The 27829-nt window shown below is 56.6% G+C and overlaps 1 protein-coding gene and 1 long non-coding RNA gene across 3 annotated transcripts in view; one reads left to right on the forward strand and one right to left on the reverse strand.

Annotated features, from left to right (window-relative positions):
• The first annotated feature begins 2312 nt into the window (after nucleotides 1–2312).
• The window catches only part of GAS6 (growth arrest specific 6), a 32794-nt gene continuing 7277 nt past the window's right edge, over nucleotides 2313–27829 (forward strand). Inside the window, exons 1-10 of the mRNA XM_077854850.1 lie at nucleotides 2313–2461; nucleotides 2770–2936; nucleotides 14068–14092; nucleotides 15492–15554; nucleotides 20739–20861; nucleotides 21506–21628; nucleotides 24587–24709; nucleotides 25367–25488; nucleotides 25952–26070; nucleotides 26401–26590. Coding sequence (XP_077710976.1) covers nucleotides 2383–2461; nucleotides 2770–2936; nucleotides 14068–14092; nucleotides 15492–15554; nucleotides 20739–20861; nucleotides 21506–21628; nucleotides 24587–24709; nucleotides 25367–25488; nucleotides 25952–26070; nucleotides 26401–26590 — 1134 coding nt within the window. The 5' untranslated portion in view covers nucleotides 2313–2382. The remainder of the gene's footprint in view (nucleotides 2462–2769; nucleotides 2937–14067; nucleotides 14093–15491; nucleotides 15555–20738; nucleotides 20862–21505; nucleotides 21629–24586; nucleotides 24710–25366; nucleotides 25489–25951; nucleotides 26071–26400; nucleotides 26591–27829) is intronic.
• LOC144287654 (uncharacterized) lies at nucleotides 14649–22385 on the reverse strand. 2 transcript variants are annotated; one of them, XR_013355405.1, is made up of 4 exons: nucleotides 21431–21751; nucleotides 19436–19940; nucleotides 19044–19196; nucleotides 14649–18507 (listed from the first exon to the last, which is right to left on the reverse strand). It is a non-coding gene; the product is annotated as an uncharacterized LOC144287654 (long non-coding RNA). The 2 variants fall into 2 exon arrangements; XR_013355404.1 differs by lacking the exon at nucleotides 21431–21751 and adding an exon at nucleotides 22238–22385 and having other exon boundaries at nucleotides 14650–18507.

A 27829-nucleotide genomic window follows, 5' to 3' on the forward strand; every position in this document is an offset into this window, starting at 1 on the left:
TTCCAGAAAATGCAAACTACTCTATAGTCAGAAAGAGGACCAGCGATTTTGCCTGAGGATGGAGGTGAGGATGGAGCAGGGATGACTCAGGAGGGAGGAATTAGTGAAGGGCATGAGGAAATGTTTTTAAGTGATGGGGGACTGTGGTGGTGGTTTTACAGGTATATACATTCATCACAGATATGTCAAAATATATTACGCAGTTTACTATATTTCTATTATGCCTCAGTAAAGCTGCTTTAAAAACAAGGAAAACCCAATATGATTGATTTGGTCAGCACCCAGCACACTGCCTTTGAAGACAGAATAGCAAGCACTTGGCTCAGTTTATTGAGTGGATACATATAAGGGAGTGGTCCTAGCACCTTGAAATCATCACCTGCAGATGTGATGGTAGAAGGAAGAATGCAGAACTTTCATCTACAAATTATAATATATTATATATATTATATACATATATATGTATATTTGTATATATATGTATATATATATTTGTATATATACAAATTATATATACTTGTTTCCTATACCCTCACTTTGATCCCACCTCAACAGTTTCATCCCACTGTTGCCATCCCTGGCAAGAGGAGCCACTGGCTTTCCATCTCCAACCACGACTGTAGATGGTCCATACAAAGCACCCATTACTCTAGGTCTAACAGGTGAGTGGTCTACCTCATCATTGTTATTTCAGGGTATATGATATAGTCCCTGACAAGTCTTTCCAATTTTGGAAGTCATTATCCAATTTTTGTATTTCTGGCTTAGAGCAATTTTTCTGCATTGGTAAGAGTTAGCTTGGGTCAGACACCTTCCCTTGCTCCCTGAGCATTTGCATTCTGCATTCTGCAGTTATCAAAATGACCAAGTGTGTGTGAAGGCATTTTATTAAAGTAAGTCTCTACGTAATGGAAGGTGTTGGGGTTACTAGGATACCAACTTAGTACCAGGGGTGAATGGGGAAGGGGGTGAAGGGGCTTGAGGTCCAGGCTAAGAGGTCAGGGCCTCCTTTCAGTAGGGATCATGCATGGTCACCTGAAGCAGTGAGTCCCTACCCAGTATGGACCCTCCCAGGGGGGACATGAAGAGGCCTCCACACTCTTACTGGGATCAAACTCTTGAGAATTAATTGCATGGACTTAATAAATTCTCTTCACCAAACACACAGAAATAAGAAATCATTGCACACGCTTCCTGAAATCTATCCATGGGCCAGAGGCCTGGAACCTAGGAAATAACAGAAGTGTAATTAATTCATTAAAGGTCTGTATAAATACACACTAAAGAACTTATCACCCCACCCAGATTTGTGAAACCAGTGTTTCTCCTTAAGAACAACAAGCAGGAAGCCCGAGGTGTTTCAGGGCGCTCCCATCACTGGCCGAGGAGGAGGAAGAGCTTTGTGGCTGCAGATCTCAGGGGCCGGTGACTTACCTATTCAAGTGTTCGTGCTCTTTGCAGAGCGCTCTCGCCAAAGCTCATTTCCCGAGTTTAACGAATTAACGCTCATTAACCCCACCTTCAAACCTGGACCTCCGAGAATCCGTAGCAATGATCCATCTCATCTCCCACCGCAGAAGGGAGGTCCGGGCGCTCGCGGAGCCCCCCAGCGCGGTGGCCGGGCGGGAGGAGGGCGCCTGGGCGCGCGGTCCTGTGGGCCTGGGGAGGGCGTCTCGGGCCGCCTGACCCCCCGAGCGGCTGCGTCCCCGCGTGGTTTGTGTCTCGGTCTCAGAACCAGCACAATGTTGCTTCCAGCCTAAGTATCTACCGGGAAACCTCAAGGTCTCCGCGTCATCGCCGTAGGAGACATCACAAAGGAAGTCGTGTCACCTCCCTCCCTCACCTCGCCGGGATTCCGCGTGGCCTCAGCGTCTCTCTTCTTGGGTGGTTCTAAGGCGTCTCCAGACTTAGATGGAGCGTCCGCAGCGGGGGCGGTGGCCCGGGGGGGGGGTGCTGGCGAGCGGTACCTGCTCCGGCCCCGAGCCTGGCGGGCCTCCTCCGGGTTAGAGGACTCGGGGGCCGCTCTGGGACGCGCGCTCCAGGCGCCCCTCCCCGCTCCCGCCTCTGATCCCCGCCGCGCAAACCTGCTCCGGAGCCCGGCGCGGGTGGGAACCGGCGCGCCCCGCCCCCGCGCGGCCCCGAGGCCGGTCCTGCCCGCGCGCCCCGCCCCGGCCCGGCCGCGAGCGCCGAGGTGCCGCCGCCGCCGGGATGTGACCTTCAGAGCCGCCCGCACGGGATGACCGGAGCCTCCGCCCCGCGGCGCCCGCGGCTCGCCTCGGCCTCCCGGGTGCTCTGAGCGCGCGCCCCCGGCCGGGTGCTCGTCCCCACCCCGGCCTCGGCCCTCGCTCGCCCCAGCCCGGCCCGGCCCGGCCCGGCCCCGCCATGCCGCCGCCGCCCGGGCCCGCCGCCGCCCTGGGCACCGCGCTGCTGCTGCTCCTGCTGGCTTCCGAGTCCGCGCACAGTGAGTACAGTGAGTACCCGGACACCCCCGGCCGGGACGCCGCCGCCCCAGGTGCCAGGGCGCGCCGCCGCCTGCCTCCCGCGCCCCGGGCCCCGCGCCCCGCGCCCCGCGCCCCCCGGCCCCGCGCCCCCGGGCCCCGCGCGCCCCCGCCCCTGCGCCACCCCGGCCGCGCGCCCCTGGCCTCGCGCTTCGGCCCCGCGCCCCGCGGCAGCATCCCCGGGCGGAGAGCTGCGAGCCCTGCGCGTGCGGGGCGGGGCGGGGCTGACGGCGTGTCCCGGTTCCGTCCCGACCCCCTCCGGTCCCGGCAGCCGTAATGCTGCGGGCGCGCGAGGCAGCACAGTTCCTGCGGCCCCGGCAGCGCCGTGCCTACCAGGTCTTCGAGGAAGCCAAGCAGGGCCACTTGGAGAGGGAGTGCATTGAGGAGCTGTGCAGCCAGGAGGAGGCCCGGGAGGTGTTCGAGAACGACCCGGAGACGGTGAGCGCGCAGGGCTGCCTGTCGGGGCGGTGGTGCGCGGCTCGGCGGGGCCAGGACACCCGGGGCGCTGTCCCTGCAGCACCGCAGTGGGGACACCGGGTCCAGGGCGTGCGCGCGCCGCTGGGAGCCTCGGCTTGCTCCCCGCTCAGACCGCCCTGCTCCAGCTCCGGGGGAACCGTGCATGGTGGGGGCCCCTGCTGCCCTCAGGTCTCACACCCTGAACCCTCGAAGGCCACTCAGAAATGGTGGAAGCACAGTGTTATAGGGCCCCCGAGCCTGCCCTCAAGCGTCCTGCACACTGTGTGCCCCATTTCTCCTAGTGACTCCAGTAGCTTCCACAGCCGTTAGCAGATGCCTGAGTAGGTCCTCTTGAGACTCTCAGCAGGTCCCTGAAGGCAGCCACTTTATTTTTTCAAAGATTATTGGGGGGGGGGGGGGGGGCAAAGAGAGAGGGAGGAAGAATCTCAAGCAGACTCCCCGCTCAGCCGGAGCCCTAATCGGGCTCCATCTCACCACCCTGAGATCACCACCCCAGCAGAAACCCAGAGTTGGGGGTCAACTGAATGTGGCCCACAGATACCCTGGTAGACAGCCACTTGAAAGGAAGTACACAATATACAACACTTCTACCGTTTTTAAGATGTAAAAGAAATAGGATGGTTATGAAGCCAAACAGCTTCCTCCCTCTACCCTCCTTAGATGCATTGGAGGTGAGGAGTGGGCTGCCTACAACCCCTTGGACCCCCTTGGTCCGCATCGAGGGGGATGGAGTGTGTGCTTGAAAGAGGAACTGAGAGACATGAAGTCTAGAACTGCTTGCTACAGCAGGTCCCAAAATACCACTACAGGAATAGGACCAGAACATATGTGGGACGGGTGGGCAGGAGGGCTGGGGTCAGGGGGCCCGGCCAGGGTGGCCTGCATGTGCCGCCTTTCAGCTAGGTGCTCTCTAGAAGCAGCTGGGGACTTCAGGAGCCCTAGCTGTGCTGGCTCAGGACACATTTCTATTAATAATGTCCTTGGGGAACATGGGGCAGCACGCAGCCTCGGGCAGGGAACAGCCCAATGTGGCCTCAGCATCTGCCCGGGAGCTCTGCCCTCCAACAGGACAGGACCCACGGGACCTGCATGTGTGTCTGTCCTGGGGCAAATGCATTTGGAAAGTGAGAGTGGACTTTATACCATGAGGTATAAAGTCAGGGTGATTTCACAGCTGTTTTTGGTTCTACCCAAATTCTTCTTTTAAAGAATCCTGGGGAAAAATAAATAAATAAATAAATAATAAAGAAGGAAGGAAGGAAAGAAGGAAGGAAGGAAGGAAGAGAGAGAGAGAGAGAAAGAAGAAAAGAAAAGAAAAGAAAAGAAAAGAAAAGAAAAGAAAAGAAAAGAAAAGAAAAGAATGAATCCTGGGATGAAATAAACCTTCAGGCAGTAAATGGATGGCTCTGTGTGGCCCAATATAGGCTTTATGTTCACTTGTGTTTCTTATCAGTTGACATGACAACCCCTCTCTGGCCCTCTCTGGAGCCAGCTTTGACAGGACAGCCAGCCACGAGCAGTTGTCCTTGGGCAAGTTGTTGCCATGGGGCCACTCTGTGGTGTCTTCCCTGGGGCTGCTGCCCTCCCCATCAATAGCAACTCAGTGTCGGTTTTGTTGTGAGGGACAAGGTTCTGGACCTTCTCTGGCCTGTTTTGGGATTTCTTTAATGATGAGTCCTGGTGGCCCAGTGAGCCATTCTCTGTGGAGCATTGCCGAGGACCAGTAGCAGGGCTGGGTGCCTGGCTGCCAGGCCCCTGCACAGCTGTGGGATTGTGTGACAGGTGTGGTGCTGCTCCCCCACCCCAGACCTGAACCGAGAGCACGAGATGGGGCTTCCAGGTGACCAGTTCACAGCAACCCTGCTACCAGCCACCCTGACCAGACCTGCCAGCCAGGCCCCACCCAGCCAGGATGGCAGGGCCCTGACCTGGTTTTTCCTTGTTGCCTGGACACACTGTGCATTAACCACGGTGTCCTTCCCAGAGCTTTAATGCTCTGATTTTAATAGCTTTTATGTTTTAATTATAACTTTATTTACAAATGTGTAATACAAAGGCAGGAAAAAGAAAGTGTGCTCATGATTCCCTGATTTTAAGGCAGTCAGCACTCTCTGGGCTCGTCCCTGCATGGGACATCCTGGCTGCCCTCGCCTCCTGGGCCTGGCATCCCTGCAGCCAGCCTAGTACAGACTTGTGAACTTCTCTCGTAGCAAAGCCATCTGTAACTTCCCAGGGTTCTGCCTTCCTTACTGGCCTAGCTGCAGTAGGACCTGCCTGGATCCTTCCTTTTATTGGCCCATTTCCCAGGTTAGACCAGCTACCTCGCTGTCTCCCCTCAAGGTCAGCTGGGTTTTAACCTATGTTGGTGTCGACGGCAGTGAAGACTGTCGGCTCTGCTGTCTGGATTTAGCCCCTGACTTGTGGAGCGCTGGGAGCAGCCAGGCTGGGGTCGGGGCCAGGGGTAGGGGTCACCCTTGCCACCATGGGGGAGCTCTGCAAGCAGCCAGCCTGTCTTCAGTGTCTGGCTCAGTGGGAGCCATGCATGCCTGCCCGGTCCTGGCTCCAGTCTTTGCTGCTGCCAGGGAAGGCAGTGCTGCTCTCCTGTTCCAATCCCAGGGCTCTGGGGGCACGCTGGTATGTGAGCCCCTGGGCGGGAGTGGGGGAGCTCAGCCCTGCCCGCTCGGCTGATTGGGCTCCAGCACTCTGGGCTGCAAGTGTCCTGCTGCTTTCTGGTGTTTGGAGGCTGCTGGAGCTCTGACTGCATGCAGGGTGTTCCTGCCTGGTCTGGATTGTTCCAGACTAGGCTGTCTTCCTCTTTGGGAAGGGAAGTAACCTTCACAGCAGGTAGCTTCTAGCACACTGGCTGCTTCCTGATTGAGAGCTTGGGGAAGCTCTCTCACACCTCTGCTGGAAAGGAAGGGTCTGGGAACCTTCTTGACTCCCAGGCATCCTGGCCACCCACCCACTTCCCTCCTGGGGACAGACAGTTCCCAGGCTCCTGGAGAGGGTCCCAGGCTCCCCACTGCCATAGGGCTCAGAGGCGTGAGACTCCCTCCTTATCTGTTTCCTCTCCCTGCCTGGCATTTCCCTCCCGATCGCTCTTATGCAGTTCAGCGTCCCAGTGATGAGACCCCAGTGACTCTGCTGGGATCCTCTAAGCTCACCAGAGCCCAACCCAGCAGAGTCACCTTCCACTTAAATTCTTTAAGGCAGTCGGGTTCCAGATGCCAGATGCCATCTCCGTAATCAGCTTTTGCTTCCAGAAAGGGTTCTGGACAAAAGACTTAGCCAGTGCTGCAGGACTTGCCGCAGAGATCCGTTTCTCTACCTTGCAGCGTCTGGGTGTCTGGTCCTTGCAGCCAGCCACAGCCCTGGCAGGAGGGAAAAAATCCAGGCCCTGGTTCTTGACCCACAACCTCGTTTAGAAATGCAGTCAGTGTGGGTGACACAGCACAGCCAGCAGCACACCAGGAGGTCTTCCCAGCCTCAGTGCTTGGCCCCTGGCCAGTGCTTGAGCTCACAGGGGCCCATCTTAACCACCCCACCACCTCAAGCCCCTCAGATGTGGGGATCCCAGGAGCGGTACAGAGGGTTTTAGGGGTGCAGTCAGCTTCAAAGCCCTGCAGCACTGGCCTCTAAGGACACCTGTCACCCCAAGAGCCCAGGTTCTTTGGGGACAGGCATCGCTATGGAGAGCCCTTCCCTCAAGTCACCCCTTGTTGGGGTCGCCAAAGGGGTCTCATGAAGGCCCCAGCAGGAGGGTGGGGAGGAAGGAAGAGGGGGACCTCGTGCCCCCCACCCCATGACTTGCCTCTGCAATGTGGGTGCCCTGGCTTGGGAGGTGACACCCTGGCCGTAACCTCCAGGATAGTCTCTACCTGCCCACCTGCCCCCCACACCCCATCCCTGCCTTGAGATCAGCTTCCGTGGTGCATAGTCACCCATGCATGTTCTCTGTGCCTGCACTCCCCACCCTGCGCAAGCCCAGCCCATTTCCTTCCTTGGGATCCTCGGGGAAAACAGATCCTGCTCCCACTGACCCCTGTGGACTGAGGCCTCCCCTCCTGGAGGCCTTGAGGAAGCCAGTCACAGGGGCTGGATTTGCTGTTGCGGGCTGGTTTTGCTTCATCTGAGTTGGGCCTATAGATGGCTGCTGAGGCCAGGACCGGTGGCAGCAGGCCTCCTGCCGCAGGACTATGTAGGGACATGTACGAGGCTCTCTACCCCAATAGCACATCAGGCCCTGTGAATGGCATGTCGTCCTTGCCAGTGGGCCCAACATCTGCGCAAAACCAATTAAAGAATTTTGGAAAACACTGAACGTCTGCCTTTGTTATTTAGGAACAAAACAGCCTTTTAAGAATCGGATGCTTATGGCTTGTTTCTTGAGATTCCAGGTCACTGTGGCCAGGACATTCCAAACCATTCCCAGCTCATCCCTTTGCTCCAGGACCCCAGCATGTACCCCACTCTCCCCACGCTTCACTTTTTCCTCTCCCCTAATGTTCGGAGCAGGGGCGTCTCTGTGATAAAGCACCTGCGGGGCTCAGGGGGTAGCGTTTGACATTGGCCGTGTGCCCCTGCAGTACTTGTGTCCATCCAGGATCCTGCTGAGACCCCAACAGGGTACAGTGCGTCGAAAGTTGTTGAACTTTCCAAGAGGAGTTGGAAGTGAGGAGGTTGGGAAGCACATCAGGCCTGTGTGATCACACCTATTACAACCTATCGTTCAAATGAAATAGTCACATGTTCCTCTAGTATCTGTTCTCTCAGACTTCTGTTTTCAAATTTGAAGAGTATTTCTTTGGTATTACTGCCCATGACAATAACACACATTTTTTCCACATCTGTCCCTAAACCTGCCATCTAGACTCAGTTTGTGGGGGCATATTCTTGGGACCAGCAGCCTTATAGAAATCACACAGCTGGACTCAGCGGCCCCCCCGGGGAATAGGCCAGCTCCACAGCTGTGCACATTCTCACGGGGGCTTCTGGGGCAGGGCTGGGGCATCCACCCAGGATGATGCGCATGAGTGGCAGACACAGGTGCAGCCCCTGGGTGCCCCTCTGGTTGGACACACATCTCTGTAGCACAGTGCTTCCCGCTGAGAGGAAGGAACCCATTAGGAGGTTGCTAGTGGCAGTTGTTAGGGGTCAAGACTGTGGGTTTGTGCTTCACCCACCCCATCATGTGGCAGAGCCCCAGGTTCCAAGGCAGACTCGCCATTGGTGACGGAAGAATCGCCTTGAGTGGGCCCCGAGCGCCTGCCGCGACTGCGCTGGTCAGGTGCACTGGTCAGGTGCATGCTCCAGGATGCTGCTGCCTGCATGCACCGTGCTGCTTCTGTGCCCGATGCATAGTGACACACCTCACATGCTTGCCATGATTTAGCATGAATCTGGAAGGCACCAAAATGCACTCAAACTCCCCTTTCCTAAGCCAGAAACAAACACATTTTGCAGTAGCAGTTGTCATAGCATTGTCAAATGCCATGGTGAGCCCTCATTCCAGATGCCTGTGAAACCAAGGCCCTGGAATTCATGTGGGGATTTGTCCAATTTAGCTCCTCAGTAGGAGAAGGATGGAAACTCAGCTCCCTGGGCTCCAGGGTCAGGATGTTAGCACTGAAACTGTTGGCCTTCTGAGCGACTCCTGTGGGTTATGTTTCATCCTAACGCTGGTTATGAAAAGGGCCCCCGGCCCCGGTGGCTCAGTGGTTTAACGCCGCCTTCAGCCCGGGGTGTGATCCTGGAGACCCGGGATCCAGTCCCACATCGGGCTCCCTGCATGGAGCCTGCTTCTCGTCTGCCTCTCTCTCTCTCTCTGTCTCTCTCTTTCTTTCATGAATAAATAAATAAAATCTTTAAAAAGAAAAGAAAAGAAAGAAAAGAAAAGAAAAGAAAAGAAAAGAAAAGAAAAGAAAAGAAAAGAAAAGAAAAGGGTCCCAAGACCCCAGCTTTCCCATGGGCTGTAGCCACTCCCTGGGAGCCCGCAGCCTCAGGCCCACAAGCATGTGTTGGGCCCCGGGAGATGTGTGGGGGCTGTGGGGGTATGTGCAGCTGTGGGGATCACTGCAGAGACCCAGAGAGCAGCCACCCTCAGCCTTCAGCCCTGCCACTGGGTGATAATGCCCAGGGGTTTGACCCCGTAGGAATTCCCAGCAACAGACATGCACAGCAGTGTCTGAGGAAGGAGGCAGAACACTGTGGCCTTGTGAGGTGTTTCTGGGGCCTGCCACCTTGCAGGGCCAGCCCAGAGGGGCTCCTGGCTGGACAGGAGCCGGGGAGCGGCCCAGCATGGGCAGGGGTGCCGTGTTTCCTTCTGTCTTCTAGAACGCTGAAGCAGGCACCCGGTTTGAGAGTCCTAGGAGAGGAATTTGGGAGGAAGAAAGGAAAGAAGGATTTTGTGTGAATCATGCTTAGAAAAACATGCACAGATGGAGTGATGGTGGCCTTGGGGATTGAGAAACCTTCAGGCCCATGCAGTCTGAGGGGGCCCTAGCTGGCCCACTGACAGCAGGGAATCTCTCTGGGAACTGTCATAAGAACAGTGAGAGCGCAGTTGTGAGTTCCTCCAGTAAGGGTGATTCAAGTTGACCTAACTTTGACAAGTTTTTCCCTAAGAAGTCAAGTTTGTTAGCTGGATAGCATTGAGGTCAAAGGATTAACCCATTTTTCTGACCCTTTCTCGTGGAAAAGACCTGATATTCGTGTCATGTAATAAGCAACTTACTGTGACACACAGGTCTCAGCTTGCTTTGTCAAATAATTTAAAGATTTTTGGAAGCAAAATTTCAGGCCATCGTTTATTAAAGGAAGTAATACACTCTTAATCTATTGAGAAAAAAATGCTGCTTGTGGTACTTAATGTATAGCTCCTTTTACATTGTATAAATGTACACAGAAGTCCTAGGTAGGAGCTCTGCACAGCTGGTGTGGAGGTGTGTGCATTCATCAGCACGCGGATGTCCCCACCACACTGGCTGTAAGCGTCCAAGCACAGGAGCTGCCACATCAGGGCTGGAGGCTGTCCTGGTTCCCCTGGTTACCTCGTCCCTGCAGGGACCTTGCTGGCCTCTGAGGACTCAAAGAGTTGAGGGAGATTTGGATGTGAAGGTATTTATGAGCTGTAGCTACCAAGTTCTAGAACCTTCCTAGCTGCACGTGGTCCTGTTGATAAGCTACATCACTCTGAGCCCATGTCATGTTTCTCTCTTGGTAATGTACATTTTGACCGACTAGGCTTGTGTGGGTTTTGAGCATTTTTGGAGGGCAGATCTGCTCTCAGAGTTTGGTAGAGAGATCGCTCCAGGGCCCACCAAGCCTCAGACCAGGCCCAGCGGAGAAAGTGCGCCACGAGGCCCTTGGCGGGCATTCCAGAGCTATGGGCTGGACAGGTGACTGGGCGAACAGGCTTGCGTAGGCCACCAGTGCTTCTGGAGCTGGCATTCCAGAACTGACTGCCCCAAGGTCGGGGAGGACGTGGCTGGCAGGTGATGACCCATGGGGATGCTCAGGGGGCACAGGCCCTGCCAGGCAGACGGGGGTCCCACTGGTCATGCAGAGCAGAGGCTGCTGGGAGACTCTGTCCACAAATGGGAATTCCCAAGGATTTCACCAGCCACCTGTTTGCTGTCCTTTCCTATGGGCCCTTTAGGGAAGGGGCCATCTGGGTGACAACATAACTAAGGAGCAGAGACAGAGGAGGTTGTCCCACAGAAACACTGGCCTATAGTTTCAGAAAAGATTGCCCAGCCTCACATTAGATGACAGTGGACCGAGCCTGCCCTTGGGCACAGATTCCCATGTTTGTAAACCCACAGGGAACAGGGGCATGGCAGGATGGCGTCTGTGGGGAAGGCAGGGCTTGTTGGAGCGTTCAATTCTGTTTATACAGGGCTGTGCTCTAGCAAGTGGGCTCTCAGCCAGGACCAGTGTGCCAAGCCTGCTGGAACCAGACGCTCTCCCATAGATGGGATGTGTGCTCCACACAGGGCTGCTTCCCTCACAGGCAGTCCTTACCAGTAGTGATGACAGCTCAATTGTCTCACGTGCACCATGGCTCATTGCCCCCTGGGAGTGCAGGACTCTTGGGATGAACGGCAGGAGGAAAGCAAGGCAAATGGCAGTTAATCTAAGGATTAAAAAGTGCACTGGCAATCCGTAAGCTTAAGGAAGCATAATACTGATACTTCCAAGTTTTGAAAGAGACGATCTAAGGGCACCAATTTAGATTTTTCTCCCAATGTGCTTACCTGTGTTATAAGTAAAATAAAGAATCTGATGCTTTGTACAAGTCAGTGAAAATTATAGACTCTTTGTTTGCCTGGTCATCCATCCATCCACCCACTCACCCGTCCATCCATCCACTTTTCCATATATCCACCCACCCATCCGTTTATCCACTTTTCCACCCATCCACCTACTCACCCATTCATCCATTCTTCCATCCATCCACGTACCCATCCATCCACTTTTCAATCCACCCATTCACTCCTTCTTCCATTCATCTATTATTCATTCACCTGTTTGGCAATGGCTCCTGCGGGCCTTCAGGGAGGTGGTTAGCACCAGATACTAGACATACAGGTACATCCTTTCTCTCTGGGAGCTTCAGTTCACAGGTTAGTGGCCTACAGTTTGCTCACTCCCTTCTCATCTTTAACTGTTTAAGTTAATCAGAAGTAAACCCCTGAGCAAAATGATTGCCAGGTGACAAGTGGCCCCATTTCCAACACAATGGCCCTGGCCATTCCCTGCTCCTGACCCCAACCCCACCATTTAGCAGCTCTGTGCCAGGCTTTGCTCCTTGTGTGATCAAAAAGAAAGAAGGCATGTTTATAGGTCACTGATCCCTGGTTCTGAACCTGGTTGAGCTATGGCCTCTGCTCTGGGGATCCCTGTGGGGTGACGCTCATGAAAGTAAACCCAGCTCCTGATCCTCGGGCCACGGTTTATGTGTAGCCGATTTGTGGCTCAGGCAGGGACAGCTCTGTGTTCCCTGTCCAGTGCCCGTCACTCACAGAGGTTTCCGTGGGTCCTCGTCTCTGGTCAGAACTTTGAAGGGCAGTTGGAAATGTCTCTTTCTCTTGGGAGAGTGCATAGTGATTTTAGCTGTATCCATCCCAGCTTTGCAGTTATTCAGGCTTAACCATCTCTGGCCTAGATTAGCAGCCAAATTAGCACCCTCCCCTCCCCAAATAAATCAAGTGCACAAATTAGAATAAATTGTCACCAGGTTATGTATGGCCCTAAGGTTTCAAAACTCTCATTCCCATAGGTGTGGTGAACTGAAGAGAGGTACACATGCTTTTTCTATCAGTGATGCTTTTCCACAACAATAGAACTCATTAAAACATATGGCACATAACTAGTAGTAATCATGGTTTTGAAAAATATAATAGAGCTTTCCGGAAAGGTGTGGTAATGCCACCATTTGTGACAGTTGGTACTCTGCTCATGGTTCTTCACTGCTTCTAGTCTCTTTCTTGGTTTTCTGAGTGGACACATGGTACATCCATCCTAATCCTAAATCTTTCCTCCTGAACCAGAGTCCTTCCCTTTGTGACAAAGACTGTGGCCTCTGTCATCCCTCTAAACCCAGAAGATGTCTCTGCCTGCTTGACCCCAGCTCCAGGGCTTTGTCAGAGCTCCCCTGGCCTCGCCCACCTTCCGGGCCAGAGAGTTGCCAGCCCGTGACCAAAAGCAACCACAGGGGTGAGAGTGGGTGGTAGGGGTCCCTGAATGCTGGTGTGGAGGGGTGTCCCCGCCCTGGCTGTGGAGCTCTGCCCACCAGGTCGGGCCACTGTCGCATCTGTCTGAACGTCACTGCTGTGTCACACAAGCTGATGTAACAGACTTTCTCTGACCATTACTGTTCTTTTAAAGAAGTTCTGAGTCTTTTTGAACCATCTCTACCAGAACATTAATTTCTGAAAACACATCTGAGGGTGTTTAGCAAAGTGTCCCTGGCATCACTGCCCAGGCTGTTGTAAACAATGAGGGAAGGGGACAGGTGGGGTTGTGCCAGACCAGGGCATGCAGCCGGCCAGATGTGGCCAGCCCAGGGATCCCCTCTGCCTGTCACTGCAAATGCAATGCCAGATCTCATCAGCATGGTTTTGGATGACGATGGTGTGCCATTGGGAGCCCGTCCTGGCTTCCTGACCTTGGCCAATTGCCACCGTGCGTCCTGAACATCCATCTCCTCATCTCTGATGACAGGGTTAATTTAAAAGACCTTGACGTGGTTGTGGGGGTCGGATAGAATGATGTATAGTCACAGACCTGCACCAGTTCCACCTGAAACCCAGCACCTTGTGGCAGGTTCCATCAGGAGACGTGTCTAGGGCCAAGCTGCCCCATGGGGGACCCTGAGTGGAGACAACAGTGGACGGGTGGGGGCCACTTTCACCACCCTGGGGCCTGGCGTCTGTGGCTGGAGCTGTGGACCTGGGGATGGTCCCTGCTGCTCCCTGCTGCTAGCCAGGTCCTGTATTTGACAGCCAACTTGTACGGTGCAGGCCTCTTAATTTGCATGCATGGACAGAAAGACCCTGGCTTACGCCCTCATACCTCATTCCAGCATCAGTGTCTTACAAATACAGTAAATGCCAATCAGTGCCCATGTGCTGATGATCCTACCAAGGTCTGCACAGCTGTGGGAGGAGCCTGGCGGTGGGGAGGGTCTAGGGATTACACTGTGGTGCTCCTCACCCAATGAGACACTTTACTGGGCACCACCTACGTCCCTTAAATGACATCGCCGTTGCTACTTCCAGAAGGTCTAATCGCGTCAGCAGCTTTGCAACACCATTCTGTAAAAGCCGAGTCAGCAGCCTGGGCTCCGCCCTCCCACTTTCTCTCCTTATGCCATGGTTTTTGTGGCAGAAAGCGGCTTTCTGGGTGGTTGTGTTCTGCTGTTGCTGGGCTGCTGGAGAATTCCCTGCCTTCCTCAGACACCTGCGTCTCGGGGCATCTGTTTCTCCTGCTGGGGAGGAAGGCGCGGTCTCACTGCCCAGCTGCTCAGGGGCTGTTTGTGAGCCTGTGCTGTGCCAGTAAACTGTTGTTCTTTCTTTTTCTTTTTCTGCAGGACTATTTTTATCCAAGATACTTAGGTAAGTTTACATCCCTGCTTCTGTAGGTGTCACAAAAGAATAGAGGGGGCTCTGTGTCACACATCAGAGACATCTGGGCCAGCTCGTTACCCAGTCACTCCTGAAGGGGAGGTTGCTTAATCACACAGTGAGCTTGGGACCACCCAGAGCACGCCGGGAAGAACACCTGTTTGTGTCTTTCACGCCATAGGGGCCGCATTAACTCAGTCCGGTGCCATTATTTGCAGACGGCTTCCGTGCTCTGACTTCAGGATTAACTCACTGTTTGGGAGTGTGATTGATTTAGTGGCTCTCAGACATTTTGGTCTCAGGGTCCCTGCACTTCCAGAATTATCAAAGACCCCAGAGAACTTGGTTATGTGGGCTGAGTGTGTTGATATTTGCCAAACTGTTAATCAGCTCTGAGGACATGTTTTTGTTTAATTTGAACAAGAGGAATGTATAAGCAGACACTCCCAGTCACTGAGCAGGGACGTCACTGTGCGAGTAGCGGAGAAAAGGAAAGGACAAATGACAGCCGAGTCTAACCTGGATGATCAGAAAGAGGCCCTGGATTTCCCCGAGAACTGCTCCTCTAATTAATACCATTTTAAGATTGTTCTTAGATGCATGTCATTTAGAATGAAATAAACCTATTCCAGGGCCTTCCTTTTTGATTTTTCAAAGGGCATGTTGGTAGATTTTCCATTGGCTTTACATCCTCTCAGAGGTTCCTTCTCTGAGTCTGTATCTGGCAACAGAGAAGAGGAACTGTAAGTGGCCCTGCAGAGCTCAGGAACCCGCCCGCTCCCAGGCTGCCTGTTCCCCACAGACCTGGCCCCTGCCAGGGTGTGCACGGTTTATTTCCAGAGGCAAAGGGTGAGCAGCTTTGCCAGGAGTGCCCTCCAGCTTGCCAGGGCCTGGTCCTCCTGGGCAGGGTGGAGTGCCAGGGGCCATGGCAGCTCCACACCTGCTCTGCAGGCCTTCAAGCTCCCAGGCGCCTTTGCCCACGCCTGTCAGATGGATGGGGCAGGTGGGGATGCTCCCCAAGGCAGAATGATTTTCGAATTAAGGCTGGTGTTTCCAGACAGTGTCTGTTGCAATTGAAGTTTATCACTGTGACTGTGGTCAGAGTGCTCCCTGAGTGCAGCTCAGGATCCTTCTGGTTTGAAGCAAAAGGATCCCCTGAAAAGGCTGCAGACAGACTTCGGACACAGTTCCTCTTCTTTGGTGAAGGCATTCTCTTGCCTGCTGGGGTTAAAATGATCTGTGATACAAAAGCTGACCTGTGCCTCAGCTTCAGCACCCCATAAACATGACAGTCTCTTCTCCAGAGATATCTCAGAGGCCATGTACCAGGTCTAAGGTCTGTCCTGTGTCCTGCAGCAGGAATGACCTTCTTTCCATCTCTCTCTTGCAGACTGCATTACTAAGCATGGATCTCCGTACACAAAGAGCCCAGATTTTGTTTCATGTGTTCAAAGTAAGTCTGTCACCTTCCTGTCTTCTTCACAGCCCTGCGTATTCAGGTCACTCCAGGCTCTGCTGTGGTTTTCAGGGGGTCTTGAGTATTTCCATTGATCCTAGGGAGCAGTAGCACCAGCCTGAGCTCTGCTCTTTTTCCACTGAACTTTCTCTCATAAGCAAGTAAGTTTGATTCTTTATTTTTTTTTAAAGATTTTATTTATTTATTCATGAGAGACACACAGAGAAAGGCAGAGACACAGGCAGAGGGAGAAGCAGGCTTCCTGTGGGGAGACCAATGTGGGACTCAATCCCGGGACCCCAGGATCATGCCCTGGGCCAAAGGGAGGCACTCAACTGCTGAGCCACCCAGGGATCCCAGCTTTGGTTCTTTACATAGACAGGACGTGCATGCAGTACAAAAGCTAACCCTTTCACGGGTGTGAAGAGCGAGCGCATCCAGCCATGCCTCCTCATCAACCAGTTCGGCTTCCAGAATATTCTGAGACCTGTAAACACATAGGCACTTTTGGCTTTGCACAAATGCTAGCTTCCCATAGATGTGCCTGACCTCATTCTGCTGCCCTGCATGCAGGTTGTCTTCCAGCTCAGCCTGTACAGAGTGCACACACGTGCACAGTGTACCGGTACGGGTAGGTAGCACTATTTCACCGTTTCCCGGCGGACTCACGGGCTGCTTATCACAGACAAATCTCACACTCATCGAAGTGTGTCTGTGGGACAGATTCCCAGGTGCAGCCCCAAGCCTGCGCGGCATCACTCAGTCTGATGCAGATCCAGCATTGGTCACCCCCGGGCAGTGGGCAAGCAAGATAGCCGTCCCCATGCCTGGCAGGCTAACACATGCTTTTACTTTTTGGTCTCCTTCAATATCAACGGTGAAGATTATGGCTAGTCTTTCTGTTTATGTTTTTCTCTTTATATGCTTTGCCTGTTTTTCTCAATTTATAGGAGCTCTTGATTAGCCATTTGTCCTAAAAGTACCACAATTTTTCCAAGCTCATTATGCATCTTTTTTATGTAGTAATGTCATTTTTTTAATTTAGTTATTTAGTTATTTTTAGTTATTTAGTTAGTTATTTAATGTTATTTTAAATGATCGCATGTTGAAGCTGCCGTTTTGCTTGCTGTCCTGTCACTCAGCTGCCTGGTCGCCCCCAAGCCCAGCAGTCAGTCTGTTCATTGCATGTGCTGGGCAGTGGGCTCTGAGCGCCCAGCCCCAGCTGCCGAGGCTTGCGTTACACATGCGCCTGCCCCCTCAAGGCAGCCAGGAAGGCAGAGGAGGACCCACGGCTGCTCACAGGGCCTGGCTGGCCTGACTCGGTAGCAGAGCTGCTGCGTCTGGCCTCCCACCTGTCCACATGTGGGCACAGTCCAAAGCCAGCCCAGATGAGCAGAGAAATGATTGACTTAAATCAGGAAGGGGAGGGTAAGGTGGCACTGCTGCTCGGCCCCCACCCCCTTCAGCCCCAAGCAGTGTCACCTAACAGGAGCAGAGCCCACTGGGCTCTGTCATTTTGGGTAGAAGTGCCTCTTAACTCAGGGCAGCCAGAACCAGCCCATGCATCATGGGCGACCTGGGGCAAGCCCCCTCCTCAGCCTCCCTGTGACATTGGCGTCTCCCAGGGCTGAATTGACCTCCCCAAGGCCTTAGGCAGACATCAGGGGTGTGTCGTGGCAGTTTTAGTTTTGTGTCATTTTGGCTTTTTGTTTTTAGCAATTTTTTTTTATCGTTGTCAATCTGCTAAATCGGTTTCTTCCTTTCAGATTAGGTCTCCAAATTGATTAGATTGTTTAAGTTCCTGGGTCATAGACTGTGATTTTCTGGAGATCATAAACAGTTTCCCAGAGCTTCATACCTCCTGGCGGTGTGAGCATTGCAGTTTCTAGATGGCAGCCCCTTGTTCCAACAGCATTTGTGTAAAATCACCCAGGTCTTGCTTAAACGGAGGCTGTCACAGTCCTGGGCCATGTCATGCCCGCTAGAGATCTCATGGTTAGAGGGACTTGAACTGTTTGAACACCACAGATTTGTTCTGAGTGGGCTGGAGGCTCTGTGCTCTGGTGGCAGGTGGCCAGGAGTGCGGGAGGAAGGGGAGTTTCTGAGCTGGCATCAGAGGACAGCTCTCATGCCACTGCCAGGCTGCAGGAGATCCCAGCCCATCGGGACGCCGCCTCCCACTCCTGGCCTCTCCATCCTGCCCCGGGTCATCCTCCATGGGTGTGTGACCACATGCTGTTTGTGCTCCGTCAATTCTCTGAAGCCTGACGTGCCATCCTTACTCAGCTGCATGTGAAGATAGCTGAGGACAGGGACCCGAGGCCTGGCGCTCAGGACCCACGCACGCCCTACTTGCCCCCAACCCCCAGAGCCACACCCCTAGGCCTCCGTGCACAGGACGCTGGAGGCACTTCATGCTGTTTTCATCGGTTCCCTCCCAAAGCCATCTTATTTCATGGCCACGAGGCACAAGGCATAGCTGGGTGCTTGATTGCTCATTATTGTTAAAGTCAAAGCAACAGCCTCATGGAGCGGGCCTCTCAGCATGCCCGGGCCCCCCCTCAGCCCCACTCACTCCTGGCCTGGGGCTTTCCTCCCACTGACTCTCCACCTTCTGTCCAGCCCCATTGGAGGAGCCCCTTCTTGTTAGTCACGGTGGGCACCGCCCTGGAGCCCGTCATCACCCTCAGATCTGGAGAACAGGGAGCTAAAGCAGCCGAGAGAGGCTCCTGCCAGGGGCAGCCCCGCCGGCTCAGAGCAGCACCGCCACCCGGGGCTGTGGGTGCCTGTCCCCAAAGGCCTCTTGTGTCTGGCGCTCAGGCTGGGCAGGAAGTGGTGCCCTTGGTGCCTGCAGAGGCTTGTCCTCACCCACGCATCCGAAGTGTCGCTCATTCTGCTGCTTGCTGGGTGCACACACGGCTCTGCGGCCCCCTTAGGTCCTGGAGAGAAGCTGTGCAGCAGGGCGGCAGACACAAGCCATGGTGGGGTTGGGAGGCTGCTATGCTGGAGCCCCACCACAGTGCCACCCACAGAGGTTTTATTAAAAGGGGTTCAGGCATTCTAGGTAAATTCTAGTTAACCAGGCCTCACGCCAAATGCTCAGTTACGCACTTGTATGTAACTCAGGCTTTAACCACATATGTCGAGTGGAGACACACCACCTCCCACTCCCTCCCTCCCTTGGGGCCCCTTGGGCCCCGGCATAGGACCCCTTCTGCCTTCAGAGTCCATCTCTGGTGCTGGCGCTGGGCTGGCCCTCACGGCCTGGCCCTCCTGCACTCAGAGTGTCACCGGCGGCACAGCCGGGCGCAGTGGCATGGCTGCTGGGCTGACTGGCCAGCTCTGGGCAGGGGGACACGCTGTTCCCATGCTCCGTTTCCTCACTCTGGACTCAGTCCCTACTTGATCACAGTGGAAGGCAGTACCTTGCCCTGAAACTCTACAAGTCCCCAAGAAGTGGGGCCCCTCTGTGACAGGGTCACTCACCTGTGTGGGACAAAGGGACACAGCTCCGCTGAGTCTGGACTGGTACCACTGGGGCCGGTGGAGGCCTGGACGGGCTGGGGCACTAGGGGTTTGCTGCTGCTGAGCAGGAGCAAGTCCGGTGGCAGAAATGCTGTGCCCAAACCTGGTGTTGGGCTAGAAACGTCATCGTTTTAAGAAAGCAGTGATACATTGGTGCTGAGTTCCCACCTGGCCAGCCTCCCGCAGGATGGACACGGGACTGAGCCATCTTACTGGCCCTGTTGATTTGGAGAGAAATGCTGCAGAGCTGTCATACCCTGGTCACCCGGGAGTCAGACGAGCCAACGCTGCCCACCCACCCCACGGTTTGCAGTGGGCAAGTCACTCCTGTCGTATAAAAGGAGCAATTGTACCTGGTGAGGGTCCTGCAGGACATGGCTCTGGAAAGGGTGACGTGGGGTGAGGATGACCTGGGCTGGTCCCTCCATGGCCCGGCCGCCCCCGCCGGGCCCGGGGATGTGTCTCCACCGCTGAAGGCCACAGTCCCCATGGCTGCTGGAAATGTTGTTGGTCGCCCCCCAGCGACAACAGAACAATCCAGAGTAGCAAGGTTTTGCCATGGATTGTCAACGCAGCTGAGGGGCACAGGCTCAGGTGCAGCGAGGTGTCACGGTCCCCTCAGCCCTGGCCCTTGCTTTGGGCCTCAGCCATGGGCCCCATGCTGTCCAGAGCTGGATGAGGCATGTGTCCACACAGGAAGAGAGCAGAGAGAGATAGGGACCAACAGAGCCACCAGGACACATTTACCGTCTGCACAGCTGTGGCGTGTCAAAGAACAAAGCCTGGAGCAGACCCATAGGACGGCTGGGGGTCAGGGCAGGCTGACCTGCAGTGGGACCCTCGTGCCTGCCGTGTGACCTACAAGACAGGCATTGGGGAAGTGGGTTGGGCCCGTGTGCAGCACAGGCTGACAGCGACCTCAGGAATCAGCTCCGCTCGCTGAGAGTCCCTGGAGACCCTGCATCTCCCTAAGACCAGTGGCTCCTCTGCCCTCCATGCCCACCAGCCCACCCAGCTCAGCCATAGCCCTGTAGAGGATTCTTGGAGTGCAGCTCCCGACCACCAGCACCCGGAGTGCACATCTCCGTGGGTGGGGCCCCACCTCAGCCTCTGAGCTGGTGATGCTCCCTTGGAGCTGGAGCTTCTGTGGATGCGTAGCCCCCCAAGGAGTGGAAACGGCTCCCGTGATTGACACTTCTGACGGGGAGACACCCTCCAGCAAGGGGATCGGCGCAAACCGACTGGTGCTCCTCTCTGGGAGGGCAGGGCAGGGCAGCCCCTCTCCAGGGAGCCAGTGTGGGGGCTCCTGCAGCAGCCACGCCCTGCCTGGGAGGTGTTGGCGAGTGTCCATGGCAGGGTTTGAGTGGCCAGATGCCTGGCCTGGGAAGGTGGAGGCCTGTTCCTCATGCGACCCCTTGGGTCAGCCAAGGGTCTGTGGGCCTCTCCCTGAGGGGTCAGAGCACGTGGAGCCTGGCCAGGCCCCGCCCTATCCTCCTCCACTGCCCCATGGGGAGGTGGTCACTCCCTCCAAGCTGATCCAGTTCCACTACCCCACCCCGGGAGTGGGGTCTGTGCCACCAGCCTGGGCCTACCTCAGCGTCCTCGCCCCGGGCCAGTCCCTCCTAGCTGACCATTCTCTCCCTTCCTTTGACACAGACCTGCCTGACCAGTGTTCCCCGAACCCCTGCACCAAGGAGGGGACACAAGTCTGCCAAGACCTCATGGGCAACTTCTATTGCCAGTGCCGAGCCGGCTGGGGGGGGCGGCTCTGCGACAGAGGTGAGGCGGCCCTGCAGCCACAGCTGTGCAACAACGAGGCAGGGGCTCCCAGGGCAGGGACTGTGGCCCATCCCTCTGTTTCCACCCTGCCCTACCCCCGGGGACCTGGCCCCCCCTCACCGGCCACCCTCCAAGGGCTCCCTTGGCCACTCAGGGAGGCCAGCAGGCCCCTCACGTCCCCTGAGAGCAGGAGTATTCAGAGGGTGTGGGCCGGCCCTGCTCTCGCCTCTAAGTGCTGGGGGCTGTCCAGCTGGAGGACCATCGGGTGCTGCCAGAAGTAGGGGGTGCGGCCTGGACGTAGGAAGGCACCACCATGGGGCCCGGGCTGTGGTGACGAGATAGTCTCAGGGCCAGCCTCCCCATCTGCCCCAGGATCCAGTGACCTGAGGCAGCCCCTCACCACAGTGCCCGGCCGCCCTGGGGAGGTGTGTCCGGGCTGAGTCTGGGCCCGCAGGCTGCCTGGTCACATCCATCCTCTTTTAGCCCTTGCCCTCCTCCCGGGTGCACTGGCGGCCACCAAGCTGGCCAGGGATGGTCCCATCAGGGTCTCCCTGTGCCCTCACACTCACGGCACAGACAGGCGTGCAGATGCCATGGCATGCTCCCTGCGGACACTCCCCGGTCTCTCTGTGTCCTGTGCCCAGATGTCAACGAGTGTGGCCAGCAGAACGGGGGCTGCAACCACATCTGTTTCAACAAGCCGGGCAGCTTCCACTGTGCCTGCTACAGCGGCTACGCGCTCTCCCATGATGGCAGGACCTGCCAAGGTAACGCCCGGCCCAGAGCCTCCCCCTCGCCTCTCAAGTTCTCCCCGGGTTTGTCTATGCAGTTGCCAGACTGCTGAGGTTGGCAGTCACATCTGCTCCTCTGCAAGAGGCTGCTGCAGGCTCTGGGGGGCGGGACAGGTGGGGGGGGGGCATCCAGCTGAGCACATGCCCGGGCATGTCAGCAGCCATGGGGAGCTGCCCTGGCCCCAGCGCAGGATGATTCACTGGGATCTGTGCATGGCCAGCCTGGCTGAGACCTCCCCCGCCCCAGGATGCAGCTGCCGGCATCTGGTTTATCTGTCCAGGAGCCCAGGACGGAGCCCAGATGCTGGGGCCAGAGCACACAGGCTCCCTCTCACCCAGGGGTGGCACCTGTCTACACCCACCCAGCTGGCTTCCCCCCTCACCCACTTCCCTCTGGCAGAGGCGGGCTGGCCACTGAGCAAAGCAGAAGGCAGCTGCCCTCCTTAGTCTGGGGCCCCTGGGGTCCAGTGCCCTGACCACCCCAGAAAGTCTGCACACTGTGGCTGGCCGGGCTGCAAAAGGGGTCCCCGACTTTACAGGGGGGCTGTCTCTTCCTCCCTCTGCCCCCTGCCCTCCAATACAGACCTGCTGACACCTGCCACTGGCGTGTCCCTGAGAATCCGGGCAGTTCTCTCGTACTACGGGCCTGCCCGGGGCAGAACAGATCTACTGAGGGAGAAGCGGCCTCAGGAGCAAGGCTTGCGCAACAGCCGGTGACAGGGTGAACTCTGAGTCAGACAGGACAGGGGGCCCTTCCCACTTTTGGGAAAACAGCTTCCACTTTTGTCATCATTCATGGCTCCTTCCCACCTGCTGCCTCAACCTGACAACAGCTGTCCTCTCCTCGAGCTGCGGCTGGCACCCAGGCCAGACGTGCACGGCCACGGCCCCAGGGACTTCCGGCCTGCGGGCTATGTCTGGGGCCGTGTCTGCATGTGATGCACCCACAGCCGCTGGGAGTTCCCGGAGCCATGGTGTTTGCACGCCCCTGGGCGATGTGCTGTGTGCCGCGGGCACCTCCTGCTTTTGCCTCCTCAGGAGACCCTGAGTGACGAGGGTCTACTTAGCGCTCATTCACCAGGTCTGTGATGTGTGGGAGCTGACAGATCCCCTGCACCTTGGTGCTTGGTGCCTTCCCCCAGAACAAAGGTGTTCTCCTTAGCGTGATGGATTAACAGCAAGCATGGCAGGTGCCCCACCTGCGCGGCCAGGGTTCCTTGTGCTGACACCAGCTGACAGACACCTCCCCTTCTCTTGGCCATCGCCTGTTTCCTTGGGGACCTTGGGACCCCAGACCCAGCCAAGGGAAGCTGTGGGGAATGAGGGGCCTTGCCAGTGTGGTGTGGAAGGGCCCAGACTTTCCATCTTGTCTTCCTTGATCAGACTCTGAGATGCTGGGAAGGAGGGGCTGCGGTCGGTCCACTTCTACAGCCCCCCAGCACCCTGGGAATGGGGGCTCTGGCCTTTCTGTCATTGCTCCTTGACTGCAGAGAGGGATCTCCAAGCCTCGCGGGTGGGGCCCTGTCCTAGGAGGAGAAGCAGATGAGGGCCTGGGCGGGGGGCAGAGGCAGGGCCTGTTTGGGGGCCTCGGGCCTCTTGGCCTTGGTGCACAGTGTAGGGTTGTGTCTAGGCTTGTGCCCCATGCCTGGTGCCAGCCCCACACACTGCCTGCCTCCGTTTTCCTGGTCACCGTGCTCTGATGAATGGTCGGACCGCAGCATCTCCAAAGGGCCACGTTTTGGCAGGATGCAGGGTGGAGGTGCTGAGAGGCTGGAGTCAGAGCAGTCCTCTGGTAGAGCTCGGCCCTATGCATCACAGGGGTGCTCTCTCCCGTGGGAGGAGAAAGCTGGGTGTCATGGAGCCAGGTGGGCACGTGAGGAGGGGCTGGTCTGGGAAGTGCAGTGTGCCAGAGCGCGGAGAACCCTTCCCCCATGCCACTGCCACTGTGGGCCATTCCCTGGTGGGTCTGGGCCCTCCAGCCACCAGCCCCTCCACCGTCACAAGCCCTGCAGGGGCCGTGGGGCATCCTGTGGTTTTCCTGCTGTCGTGGCAGCTCCTTACGGGTGGTGTTCAGAGAGCCTGTGCTTACGAGGCATCCTTCTTGGGGTGGCCCGTGTCCTGCAGCCAAGCTGTGTGCATAGCACCCACAGCCTCCCCGGTGCAGCCAGGACTGCGGAGCCGGGTTCCTATGCTCCTGGACATGGTTGGCCTGGCTCTGGGACTGAAATTCAGGTTCAGAAGCATCCACACCGAGTCAGTGGACAGAGGGAACCCGCAGCCTTACGCCTGTGTCTCAGGGCCGCGTGCTGTTGCCAGAGCGCCTTCCTACGCTCACTGAGCCACGTTTGAGAGCCTATTTGCTGGCAGGCTGCCCTTGTGATGAGCTCCACCTGAGGCCCCGCAACACGGGTGTCCCGCTGCCGTCTGAGGGATCCATGTCGTCTGGACTAATAATTGCATGTCCCAGATACTCGTTCTGCCCCTGGAGGAAACAGGATTTAAGTGCAGAGGTTTTTGTATTTGTTCTTTGCCAAAGTAGCAGATGGATAAGCCTCAGGATGAGCCTCAATAATTCACCACTAGTGAGCTTGGTTTCCAACGGAGAGATGGGGTGTGTGGCTGGAGGTCATCCCTCAGGAGGTGAATGGAGCCTGGGAGCCTCCACTGGAAGTCCCCATCCTGGGCTCCAGTGCTTGGCCCTGGACGAGCTCAGCCCCATCCAGCAGTCTGAGATCAACCTCCTCAGCCGGGACCCCAGGCAGAAACATCCACCACGCCCGCCATGCCTGAGCCTGGGGCTGCAGAGTCCAGTGGACGGGAGGAGGGCTTAGTCACCCTGGGAGCTGAGGCCACCCAAGGCTGTGGCTCACGCTGCAGCACCTCCCCTACCGACCAGGAGACAACCCTGGTCAAGGGCCCTGGCTTCTCTTGCAGACGTGGATGAGTGTGCAAATGGAGCTGCCTGCGGGGAGGCGCGCTGCCAGAACCTGCCTGGCTCCTACTCCTGCCTCTGTGATGAGGGCTACGCATTCAGCTCCCAGGAGAAGGCCTGCCGAGGTACCCCTCCACAGCTGCCCGCAGGCCCCGGCACAAACACCTGTGAACACATGTGTGCACACATGCAGCGCCCCACACATGACCACACATTTGCACACACATCACACATGTGTGCATGCCATGCACACATACATCCACAGGTACCTCTTAAAGCAACTAGGTGCCTTCTCCAAACTGCTGCAGACACAGAATTTAGGAGGAACGAGCTCTCAGGCCACACTGCTGTGTTTGGGGACAACTGACGAGCACTCGCTGTGTCCAGGGCATCTTCCTCCCCTTCCTTCCAAGAGGAAGGTGGGGTGGTCCCAGCCTCTGTCTCCCCTGCAGGGTGTCCCTGGGGCCCCTTTAGACCCTCAGGCCAAGCACCGCGTAGATGTGGTTTATGCGCTGAGCTGGTACCGTGCTCCAACCCTCCTTCAGCCTCTACACTAGCTGCTTCCCTTGAGAAACTGCAGAGGGTGTGCAGACATTGGAGACTGCTGACCAGCACAGCTCATGGCCAGGGAGCCAGGGGGGCGTGGGGTGGGCTGGGGAGTGGGTGCCTCCTGAGGCTCGTGCTCTGGAGCTTGTTTTCACAGCAAGCCAACCGCGTGCACGATCAGAGAAGGCATGGGCACTGCACCTGGTGAGGTTTGCCCATCTTCCCTGTGGTGGCAGATGTGGACGAGTGTGCGGAGGGACGCTGTGAGCAGGCCTGCGTCAACTCCCCAGGGGGATACAGCTGCCACTGTGATGGACGTGGAGGCCTCAAGCTGTCCCCAGACATGAACACCTGTGAGGTAAGTGCCCTCGGGGCAGCCGTCCTTCAGGAAGACAGTGCTGGAAGAGGTGTTTTTATGGGAAGGCCCAGTGTCCCCTGGCCGGTGGCAATGTAGGATGGAGGCATGTCTGTCCTGGGCATGAATTCCCTAGGCCTGGTGGCTCCCTACCCCCAACGACCTGGGGGCTACACCCAGAGTACACTCTGCCCTCCCTGTCTGCCGGCTCAGGCTCTGCCACACGTGTGCAGTCGGAGCCTCCTGCTTTTGGCCAGCCTGCCCACCTCTTGGACTCGTACCTGCTGGTCTCTCCGGGCCGTGGCGGTCTGAGTGTAACAGAGTCTCTGGTGTCTGTGTGCCACCTGCTGTGCATCTGGCTGGCGGAGTGGCGGGGGAGGGCCCGATTGCATCCTGACAGGCAGTGTGATGGGGAGGGGCTGAACCAGGTATGCCCCTCCTGACACCCCTTGCTCCCACTCCACAGGATATTTTGCCCTGCGTGCCTTTCAATGTGGCCAAAAGCATGAAGTCCTTGTACCTGGGTCGCATGTTCAGCGGGACACCCGTGATCAGACTGCGCTTCAAAAGGCTGCAGCCCACCAGGTGAGAGGCGGCGGCTCACACAATACAGAGCAGAGTGGACCAGAGCCCGAGGAATGGCTGGCCTGATGCTCCCTGGGCCCACAGAGCCCTGGGCCATGCCCCAGGCTGCACCCCAGCGGTCTAGGCAGTCAGCCCGTTCCCTGCCCAGCCACAGCAGCACGGCTCCAACTCTGGGCCTCTGGGCGCCCACCAGTGCTTCTGGCATTCAGGGAAGAATCCCAGGCTGCCTGCACACGGCTGCTCTCTCCCTGCTGGTCTGGGTCCCTGGGGCAGGAGGCCGTGAGCCGCCAGCCCATGCATCACCTGTTTCTTTTTCGTGCTGGCCCTCAGGCTGATCACCGAATTCGACTTCAGGACCTATGACCCTGAAGGCGTCCTCTTCTTTGCTGGAGGCCATCAGGACAGTACCTGGATCGTGCTGGGCCTGCGGGCTGGCCGGCTGGAACTGCAGCTCCGCTACCATGGTGTCGGCCGTGTCACCAGCAGTGGGCCTGTCATCAACCACGGCACATGGCAGACGGTGAGTGTGGCCACCACTCCAGCCCCAGGCCGGCTGGCATATGGGACTCCCGGGGAAGGGCCCTGGCATTTGCTCACGCCTTTGCACAGTCAGCAGTGAGTGGACACTGCACAGGCCCCTGCCCTGCGAGCCCGCAGGTGATGGGGCAAGAGCTGTGGTCTCAGGGGCTGTTCCACCAGGAGCTGCTGGCTATGTCCTGGTTCTGCTTGTCAGAGCTGCTCTTGGCAGCAGAGTCAGAGCCAGAGGGCTGCTGGTCACCCTGCAGCACACAGGATGCCCCACGTCTCAGAAAACCGTCCCGTTCAGAACATCCACAGTGCTGAGGCGGGGGTCCCTGGGCTGAGGTCTGGGCGCAGCTCCTGTCTCCATGCATCCACACCGTCCCAGGACCTGGCTTCTGGGGCCTGTGCCATTCCCACAGAAACCCCGGCACACTCCCACCCACGTGGGCGCCTCCTTCTGGAGAATGCCCTGACCATCCAGAGCCTGAACCATTCGCTCCTGGTGAGACCGTGCCGAGGGCAGCTTCTTGCCACTGCCCTGTCCTGCATCCTGATGCTCAGAACACAATAGCCTGTGACACACAGGCCCCTCCAGAAGTCCAGAGGCCCCCAGTTGGAAGTGGGCTTTTAGAAGTAAGCACTTGAGAGAGAAAAGCATTCTTTTTCCCTTTAGAAGTCAAGATAAAATGGGAAATTCTGAATAAAGGTGATGTGGATGTTTGCTAACCTCTGCCTTCTTTCCTGAGCTCTTGAGGCCCAAGTGTCTCCCGAGCAGTGGGAGGGACACCAGTGCAGAGCTCAGATAACATGGCAGAGCCAGAGGGAAGCGGCTCCCTCGGGGTCGAGATGACAGGAGCTCTGCCCAAGGAACCTGGCACCTGTGGGCTTGGAGCCTGAGGGTCCCTGACGCACTCCTGCTCCTGGCGGCCCTGACACACACGCCGGTGTCCTCTTGACCACACTCTGACTCAAGGACTTACATGTTTCCCTCTTTAACCAAAAAAGAAGTTGATAGGCTTCTGGTGGGTTAGGAGGACACCCTGAGTTTAGAGATGGGTTTTTAAATTTCCCTGCATGGAAAGGAGGAAAGAACAGAAACTTCTTTTTTTTTTTTTTTTTTTTTAAGATTTTATTTATTCATGAGAGACACAGAGAGAGAGAGGGGGGCACAGACACAGGCAGAGGGAGAAGCAGGCTCCATGCAGGGAGCCTGATGTGGGACTCGATCCCGGGTCCC

Source organism: Canis aureus, chromosome 17 (assembly GCF_053574225.1).
Source record: "Canis aureus isolate CA01 chromosome 17, VMU_Caureus_v.1.0, whole genome shotgun sequence".
NCBI classification, from domain to species: domain Eukaryota; kingdom Metazoa; phylum Chordata; class Mammalia; order Carnivora; family Canidae; genus Canis; species Canis aureus.